This window comes from Paramacrobiotus metropolitanus, unplaced genomic scaffold, assembly GCF_019649055.1.
Source record: "Paramacrobiotus metropolitanus isolate TYO unplaced genomic scaffold, Prichtersi_v1.0 Parri_scaffold0000021, whole genome shotgun sequence".
NCBI classification, from domain to species: Eukaryota; Metazoa; Tardigrada; class Eutardigrada; order Parachela; family Macrobiotidae; genus Paramacrobiotus; species Paramacrobiotus metropolitanus.
In genome coordinates this window covers 1393056-1402735 of record NW_026570241.1, presented here as the reverse complement: position 1 = coordinate 1402735, position 9680 = coordinate 1393056, and the positions used below count along the sequence as shown (strand labels likewise).

The 9680-nt window shown below is 46.8% G+C and overlaps 3 protein-coding genes across 3 annotated transcripts; all 3 read right to left on the bottom strand.

Moving 5' to 3' along the window:
* Nucleotides 1–2311: 2311 nt before the first annotated feature.
* On the bottom strand, nucleotides 2312–3388 carry LOC129586502 (BTB/POZ domain-containing protein 3-like). The gene is made up of 3 exons (XM_055479765.1): nucleotides 3112–3388; nucleotides 2688–2928; nucleotides 2312–2572 (listed from the first exon to the last, which is right to left on the bottom strand). Exons 1-3 carry the CDS (start codon nucleotides 3288–3290, stop codon nucleotides 2312–2314), a joined length of 681 nt encoding a protein of 226 aa, XP_055335740.1. The 5' UTR covers nucleotides 3291–3388.
* LOC129586501 (BTB/POZ domain-containing protein 2-like) lies at nucleotides 3351–4416 on the bottom strand. Its single transcript, XM_055479764.1, has 5 exons — nucleotides 4250–4416; nucleotides 4064–4189; nucleotides 3847–4006; nucleotides 3597–3775; nucleotides 3351–3507 (listed from the first exon to the last, which is right to left on the bottom strand). Exons 1-5 carry the CDS (start codon nucleotides 4414–4416, stop codon nucleotides 3351–3353), a joined length of 789 nt encoding a protein of 262 aa, XP_055335739.1.
* A 3148-nt stretch (nucleotides 4417–7564) lies between these two features.
* Nucleotides 7565–8914, bottom strand: LOC129586500 (uncharacterized). Its single transcript, XM_055479763.1, has one exon. The coding sequence runs from the start codon at nucleotides 8912–8914 to the stop codon at nucleotides 7565–7567; it is 1350 nt and encodes a 449-aa protein (XP_055335738.1).
* Between the last annotated feature and the right edge of the window lie 766 nt (nucleotides 8915–9680).

The window sequence follows — 9680 nt, the reverse complement described above, 5'->3', positions numbered from 1 at the left end:
GGATTTCTTCACAACGCTTTTCTGTCGGTGTATTATTACTGGTATGGAGTATCGTCTTAAGCTGTGTAGTACCGATTTTTACCGTTCCCGGTATGCTGCGCGGTCGGCTACCGTCCGGTGCTTGTGGAATATTGCGTGTTCAAGGTGTGACCTTAACACTGGCTGGAGCCATTGGTATCTACCTGCCTCTTATTTTATCGGGTGTGTTCTATACCGGACTTTGTATTTATACCCACGTGCCAAAACTGTATAATCGCCGTTATAATTCCACGGATCGTCAGCGCAACGCGTGGAAAAAACGGCTTGGAATCGCCAAAGCGTTGTTCCTGTCGTACGCGTGGTATACGCTGTGCACACTACCGCCCTCGGTGTTGGCTATATTTTCGGGGTTTTTATGGAACAAAGATGCCAGACTGCTGTTGTACACGCGGGTAGCGCAAATAATCGGCTACGCTGCAAGTCCAGTAAGTGCGAGTATATTGTTGAAGGCCATCTTAATATTCAGTGCAACAGCCACATTAAAAACTGAAATACGTTTCCCGATAATACTCCAGTGTTTGTTTTTTCGATTACTATGTAATGTGTCCTCTAAGTTACTCGCTGCTCAAGAGATTTTGATAAGCGCTTTGATGGTTTTAGATCTTTTTCTTCGCCATGAATGCAGAATATCGGGCACTGTTGAAAGACTGCTTTCGAACTGGTGGAACGCTAGGAAGCAAAGTTCGCACTGCAGACGTCGCAACCGTAACATGACGACTAAATAATTTTAATCCCCAAATCTTTGGGAGGCGTAATAGATGATACTGCTTTAATATTAAACAATTGCTCTGCCCGTTCTGCATAATAATTATATGTTCTGTCTGTTCAGTATTTTGATGATCAACGGTCAGCATGCACGACATATAGCAGCATACGTAGTGTTATATGCGCTCAGACTTGGCACTGCGTCCGGCAATAACTGGAAATTGGAATTTTTTTTTCTTTTAGAGGTTCTTTCCGCTACGCAGGTGGGTTATCACTACTAATAAAGTACCCCCTTTTCTGTATTGCATTGTTGTGTAAAAAAGTAGCGAACCAGGGAACAATAATATTAAACAGTTGTCAATCCGCTTTATGTTAATTAACAATAAGTTCAATATTGCATGCGTGTCACAATCTTATTACATAATTTTTGACTAATTAGCGTTTTCAATTTGCTAGCCTGGTAAGGTATCTCCGTTAGTGGAGTTTGGCTACTATAGTTCGATGATTGCACCATTTGCTATTGTGAAACATTTTTACATTACTCGGACACTCGTCAAGTTCTCATAACAACTGATGCACAACTCAGAAAATAACATGATTTCAATGAAAACACGAAACAACAGATCTTTCCAACCAGAACACGGTCGATACAAAGAATCTTATCTAAAACAAACCACACTGGTGCTGTACACGCGAGTAGCGCAAATAATCGGCTGTGCTGCAAGTCCAGTAAGTAGATTTTTTTACCTGTAAAGGTCACTTAATTATGCAACCCACGTAAATACGATGTAGCAGCAGCCGATACTACGTAGTATCGGCTGTTGCTACATCGTATTTTAATACGTATTTTAATACGTATCGTATTTTAATACGCATACGTACAATCAGTACACTGACAGTTGTTTTTTAGTATGGATTTTTATTCTGTCCAGTGTGCACTATCGTATTTGTTGCCCCGTATTGTATTAAGCTGTGGAATGTTTTCAGGTGTTTTTCTTCGTCATGAGTGCAGAATATCTAACACTGCTGAAGGACTGCTTACGCCTTCGGATAACGCTTGGAAAGAATACTCGCATTGCTAGCGTCCCAACAGTAGCTTGAAGGCGAAGGCTACGTACTTGAAATTTTAAGCTCCACTTACAGGAATGTGCAATGTTGTAAGGTCACCGGATTGAACTAATACTCTTACACTAACAAGCCGTTATTGTACCTTTTCCATTTAATAGTTACTTGTATGCTCCACGAGAATGTTAAGCGATTTAATTCCGACAATAAAATTATTCCCTTTTTATCTGCTTGAAGGGATTTAATGCCGACCATAAAATTCCCTAGTAATCTGCATTATGATACATGGTGCAAAGTGAAAACGTGATTATGTGTGTATTGCAACATCCGGAAAGCCGGAAACATAAGAATATGCACGTTATATCAGCGTATGTCCAGATGATTCGTGCTCGTACTGTAAGAAAAAATCGATCTCCAGAAAGAATTCTCTCCAGTGACCACATTTGTATCAGGAGCTCTGCTATTTAAACTGTAATAAGCAGAGCATTCCTGGGAAAACTCTTTAAATTACCATCATTTTCCTTGTTAACGCAATCGAGCGAAATATCAGCTCAGGAATTTGTCCTTCGCTGACATTGGTGATATTTCCGCTGGTGTGGCGTCGCCGCTGCGTGAGATGACGTGTCCCGTAATGCGCGTGCCGTGCACGGTGAGCCGACGATGGAGCCAATCCAGCTTCGAAGAAATCAACCGTCAGAATATTATCCGCTCCTGAACTGTCCACACTAGGCTTCCCGCCGCAACCGTACCACGCCTGTTCGCCCTGGTAAATAAATTTTTTTAACCCTTAGGACTGTGAACTGATAATGGTACCGTGATTAATTGTTAAGCGTTCATTAAGCTCGTTAAGCGTACAATTTAAAAAAGCTATGTCTTACATCGAGAATAACGGAGACAATATAGAAGTTTTCCGGTTCAATGGGCACGAGTTCCTCAAACGCCACTCGAAAGATACAATTAGTATTCTCCGCGGTACACATTGTGTCGCGGCTGGCGATAATCTCTTGTTGATCGGCAATCACGCGTATCACTTTCATAATGACATTGTATTTGGCAAAGCGTGATGCGTTGCCGAAGATCCCAACGGTCTGCAGCTTAACCGGCTGGCTAACTCGGAAACTACAAATACAGACAAACGTAATAAAAATAAGAACCAATGATACCGGTTACATTGATTTGATTCGTTCCTCTTGCATTAGCCAGATCTTTCGGCATTTGTTAACTTGCTGCCTTTTACGGTTTGGTGTTTTACATGCGGAAAATCAGCGATTGGTTAGGGCAAATCTTAATTATTATTATTACGCTATCAGGTCTTCCACTCCACTGCGAGCTTTATTTTTCATTGGTGCGACAGTAGAAAAACGTTTAATAACGATCTCTTCCCCTGCTTTTCCGTAAGCCCGCGGTTCCATATTGAACATTGACACGCGAAACGAAGAAGAATCGAAAGCGCGAAGCAGCAAATCATTCAACTCTTCCATATTCAGCAAACCCTTCTAGGTAAATAAGGTACAGTAGAACAATAAAAATATCGTAATTAATTAAATAATGTTGACCTTAGTTTTAGCCGAACAGGAAATTAACTCTTCAGTAGTCATCAAGGGAAAACGGATGAGAAAGAAGACGGTCTGTAGCATCTCTCTTTTGTTAGCGACAGACGCTGTTATACCATTACGTTCACAGGCATGGCACGCCCATCTATCGAAAAACAATCAACATTGTAAAACATCTAAATAGCCTGCAATCTGACAGTTACTAAAATATATGAAATCTATGTAAATTCTTACCTTTCCATTGCATTATAGACATTTAGTTCTTTGACTTGTAATCCGTCACTGGATAAAATGCGTCTAAGTGTGTCCAGGCTAATCTGCAGCCAATCAGCGTCTGCGGTCAAAACCGGAAAGTGCTGGTCGATGATTGGGAAGCACCACTCCACGATATTGTCTTCTCCATATTGAACAGCCTAAAAGACCGTTTTCTGATCGAATTGCTGTACAAATATTAGTGACATTTTTATCGTTGTTTTGTGCTTACTTTATTGAGAATGGTAAGTACATTGTTCGCGCGGCACAAACTCATCGCATTCTGTTCGCACAGTGCTATGAGCACCGGCAGTTCATAATACCTCGCGGCATACAGGGTATCCATCACATCGTTTGGTACCATCTGAGCCGTCTTATCGGTGTAAATGTACCTAAAAGATGGTTTGGAACTGGCAGTCGGAGTTAGCACAATGCAGAATTATTTTTACCGTAGTACACTGCGAAAAGCTGACGGGGTAACATGGGTAATCGTAATCGGTTTACTGTCGGAGAAGTCCGGTGAGGGACTGTAGAATAACCGCTCAAAACGCTTGCTGGCTGATGCTAGAATAAACCTGCAAAGTAAATTTGTATGAAGAAAGCCACTGGTATGAGAAAAACGGCGAATACAATACTTATGTGCTGGAACCGTTAGCGCATCCGCCGTCGTGCCCAGTATGAATTCCACATCGCTGAGGATGCTGCGCTCCAGAAGGAAGGCAATGCGATCGGGTAAAGCGCTAAATTTCGACTGCCATCCCCATGATGACTGTGAATGTACTGATACCGTGTTTTCTGGCATGGTCGAACCAGCAACGCTTCCTTATGCGCAAATATGATGCACACTGCGCTTTGCCGTTATAGATGCAACACCAGCGCTGCAAAAACGATGCCGAACCGTGTGTGAGTGAGTTCGCGATATGCTGCCCGGATTTACCGAATAATGAGCGATTGTTATTCATGTAAATCATGCAGCATAACTATTGTGGATTCCGTGATCGGGATATAAAACGCTTCGATAGAATAATTAGTGGTATAATGTGAATGCTAAAGTTAGAAAGTACAGGGCATAAGCAAGACAAAAATAGGAATGCAGCTCTTGTTATATTTTTTGTTTCTGGAACCACAAATTCGAACACTTCGGACATAAAACGGCAGACACAAAATTTAGGCGACAGCTAATCCACTATTTCATTGCACTTTCGTACCACCATCGTTCTCGTAACGTAGCTTCATGGCTTTTCTAAAATTCGAATACAAGAACAAGAGCTGTATGAGTGTATGTATAACGCTCGTATATTAAACCGAATGGTATGTACTGAAGATTAAGGTCATGCCGTCCTAAATAGTTAAAATTGCTTGCGGCAAATGGCTACGCGACAGATCGTCGCGGGACATTTGGTTTTTCGGACATTTCTTCAAAAGACAACTCGTTTTGTGGCAAATGGCAAATATGACTGTTCGTTCCCGTAATTCAGTCGATAACTTTTCGACTCCCCAAAAGTCGCGCAACCAAATATCGCACAACAAAATGGCTGCAAAACGAGTTGTCCTAAAACAAATTAGCCGCTGTGATGAAAAACCTGTGGCGAAATGTCCCACGACGAAATGTCCCGCTACCACTAGCGCTGTCACGATTTCTTCAACAGCGCATGTCTCTGGATATACATGCAATGGGGAAACTTAGCTTCAATTATTATTGCAGGCACAATACAGCAAGAGACAACTTGAATTGTAAAACGGCTGCAGTTTACGGTTTTTTGCGTACAGGGCTTCTTCTAATAATTATCGGATGATCTTCTGAAACAGTGAAGACACACAGATTAATGATGCAATAGTTGACAACAGTTATAGGTTGCCATGTCTTCAGCGAATAGTAAGAAAAACATTGGTTCAGTTGTAATATTTTCGGTTCGTAATGAGCAGCGACGTTCATCTACAAGCAGCTCTCTCTTGCAATTTGGTTCTGTTGGAGCGGTATCGGCACTATCTTCTTGAAAACAAAACATCGCTTCCACAATATCTTTAAAGTTTGCCGATAGCTTGCGTTAGTGCCAAAGAAGAACACCTAGAGTAGAAAATTATAGTACTATTGATAGCTTTGGCAATCCGTATTAGAACCAGTCTAGGTTGCACAACTTGCACTTACTGGACTAGCACCGTATCCCAACACTTGAGCAGCTCTGGTGTACAGAATAAATCTCAGCTCTTTCGTCCACCACATTCCGCCCACATGCGTAAGAATAGCCGGGGGCAGGCAGCAGACACAATACCAGACAAATGACAGATCGTCTCCAAATCAGCAAATAAACAAGCAAACCGCCATACATCAAGCCATTTAAGGGAAGTGGGCCGGTACATGGTACCAAATTCGTGTACATGAACGAAAACTTGCACTTTCGCGCACTCCCAAACACATTTTTAAATTGTAAGCGAATTTCCTATCCTGGGATCCGGTATGCTGGGATATTGCAGACTTTTCGTGCGGTAAATGAGGTTTGAAGAGTGCCGGCATGGCCGGAAGTGCGCAATTACAGCTGAGTATCTTACTTTGCGGTACAGATTGCTCACTGCCGGCACCTTCCGCCTGTGCCCGGTCCCTTCGCCCCCCTTTAATGATAATGACAGTAACAATGTGCATGACAGAATCAAAACAACTTGCAACAACAGCTCAGAGAAACCAACAGTCAGAATGTGCCCTGTAGGGCGGGCGGGTGGTAAATTCGAACGTAACAGCATGAATGTAGCCGAAAACACGAATGCGAGTAAGCTGTAACGCGCGAAAGGCAAAATGCACACGGCACCATGCTGCCGGTGCCGGGATTAACAGGGAAACAACTGTACAGGAATTCGTAAATTGCGCCAATTTAACATTAGCTAAGTTACACTTAACTTTCATTTAAATTGTAAGCGAATTTCCTATCCTGGGATCCGGTATGCTGGGATATTGCAGACTTTTCGTGCGGTAAATGAGGTTTGAAGAGTGCCGACATGGCCGGAAGTGCGCAATTACAGCTGAGTATCTTACTTTGCGGTACAGATTGCTCACTGCCGGCACCTTCCGCCTGTGCCCGGTCCCTTCGCCCCAAACAAGCCCCTTTCCGGTAGAAGTTCGGGTTAGTGAGCGCGTCAGGCCGGATGTAACGATCAACGCAGTCGCTTTTCCATCGTCCGGCTCGCTTTATCTCCTCCTTCGGCAGCGCTTGAGCGGCCGCTTCGGTCTGCCGCTCCGATGCGGAAGCTGTGTGTACTGAAGCGCAGGCGGTCGGGGTGGGCATCCAGGAGAGACTTCAGGGATCGATCTACTCGCTCCCGTGTGAGATAGCGACCATCGGCATAGCGGTAGAAAGGTTTTGTCATTCCCCCTTGCATCTCCCGCTGCCGGTGGTAAGCTTCGATAGCGCGGACAGGGCACACTGAGCGGTTAGTTGCGGTGAGCTCGATCTTTGTGCCTGCTGCGCACTGGTCCGATTTCGTCCGTTTCAGTGAGACTATCACACGCGCGCCCGTCAACTGTACGTCGTTGCATGTCAGGGTTGATGCCGCATCGAACAAGCTGGACGTCTTGCTTACCAGCTCACTGACTCGCATGAACCCAAAGAAAGCCATGCAGAACGCGCTCCATAGCATCACGGCCTCTTCAGTGTTATCGTGCTCTGCCAGTCGCGTTTTGAGCATGCGCATCACGTTCAGCGTAATCGGTAGACGTTGATCAGGCGTCGGCCCCTTAAGCCGCTTGTATCCGTTAACCGCCCGCACGACCAGGTCGTCGGCTGTTGGGTTAGGCAACGCTGCTTCTCGATGATGATTGTGGATCGCCGCCAAATACACTTTGCATGTCCGATAAGCTGCCTTGTCCTCGAAAAGCTGCGCGACAAACGCAGCGACCGTCGCCGGAGCTGCTGGGAGCGGTGTTAGGCGATTGGCAAGGCAAAATGCTTGGAAACGGCTCAACGAAGAATCGTATGTCGTTCGGGAGGATGAGGAAATGTTTGCGCCGAGGAGGCGCTGCAGAGTCGGGTTTGGTCGTAAGACTCCTGCAGGCTCCCGAAAATGTCCGGACATGGTGTAGGCGACTGCGACGCCTGAGGGGCCAGCTTTCGGAACCGCTCCGTCTGAAAACGAGATAAGGCATCAGCTATTCCGTTATCAACGCCGCGAACGTGTTTCAAGGTTAGGGTGAAATTATTATCTGCCGCCGCCCGCGTCAAGCGCCGCATAAGATCAAGGACGCCCGGGCTGCTGGAGCGCAGGCGTGCCCATGCCTCCACAGCGCCGGCGTTGTCAGTATGGAAAATGATTTTTCGTCGCCACAAATTCCGCCCCCAAACAATAGCCGCGAGGAGGATGGGAACCATCTCCAGGTACTCAATTGATGGCGGGCGTTGCAGGATCCACTTTGGCCACCTAAGCTGGAACCATTCGTTTTGATAAAAGGCTCCCAGACCAAGCGTGGCGGATGCGTCTGTATAAAGGTGCAGTACGTCAGAGGTGGTCCAGTCCGGGTCCAGGAAGAGGGCCGTGCCGTTCCATTGTGGCAGAAATGTTCTCCACCAATCCAGGTCACTGTGAAAGTCGTCGGTGAGAGTGATAGTGGAACGTCCATGGAAGGCGGAAAGCAGCATTATCATTCGCCTCGTGAACAGCCGACTGGATGGTACGCATTTTGAGGCAAAAGACAATGTACCGATCAGACTTTGCAGCTCGTTAGTGGTACAGGATTCCCTTCCGACCCAATTCTTGAGGGTTTCCATTATGTCTAGCTGCTTATTGTTGGGCAGGCTGAGAGTCTGCGCCACCGAGTCAAGCACTATGCCGAGGAATGTCAGCCGAGTGGCGGGGCCCTCTGTTTTGTCCAGAGCTAATGGCACCCCAAGCTCGCTGCACACTGCCTCCATAGACTGCATGAGCAGACTGCACTCGATCGTCCGAGGTTTGCCAACGAAAAAGAAATCATCTACGTAGTGTAGCAAGGTAACTAGCCGTGCTCTCTTTCCCACACACCAGTGAACAGCAAGGGAGAAGAATTCGAAGATATAAGGTGAAGAGCGGCAACCGAACGGTAGCACTATGTCGAAAAAGTACTCACCGCTAATCTTGAACCCCAGCAGGTTCCAGTCGGCGCGTCTGACAGGAATGAGGCGAAACGCGGACTTGATGTCCATCTTGGCCATCACTGCGCCTTTGCCGGCGGTCACGACTAGGCGTACAGCATCGTCGACTGAACAGTACTGCAAGGGCATTTCATCGCCCCTTATGTAGTCGTTGATGCTGTTTCCGTACGGTTGGGAAAGGTCCATTATAGTCCGATGGCCCCCGTCTTTTTTTGGACGGCAGCCCAGCGCGTTAACGACGAAGTGAGGCAGCGGAGGAGCAGAGAATGGTCCGACGGTATGACCCAGCGAAACCTCCTTTCTTATGCTTTGCAGGAGCGCGTCGTGGTGAATTCGTGCGGACTGTGAATTACTTGTGGACCGGCTTTGTTGCGGTCCTGTATACCGAATATCAGCTCCGGTACGCAAGGTGTTGAGGATGAACTGACGGAGATCTTTATCGGGGTGATCCGTGAGCAGCCTGGCAAAAGCGTCGGCACGCAGGGGCGTCCAAGCGCTTGCCGGAACTCTCGACGGCTCAGCGACTTCCGGCTTTGCACTGGGGTGCTTTGTGGTCCTTTTCCCGGCAGTGCTCGCAGACGTGAAGGCGCCGATGTTTGCATGGTTCGGTGCAGTGGCCGTAGTTATGATTGCGGCAGATTTCGCCCCCCGCTGCTGGGGCGGGACGAAAGGGCGGTACGTAACCGGCCTGGCCGCGGCGTGGCTGCTTGCACTGGGCGATAAAGTGCCCCAGCTCTCCGCAGTTCCGGCATTTGTCCGTGGGAGCTGCTGTCTTCTTCAATCTACTTTCTTGGGCACTGTCGCTGGCAGCCTCCTCTGGCACGGCGTTTTGGATATAATCGGCGTAAGTGTCGTCATGCTGGCGGGCCCACATGTCAATTTCATGAGGGTGGCTGGTCATGAGCGATCTGAATTGCCGGTCATACTCGAGCCAATGGGCGGTCGGAACCCC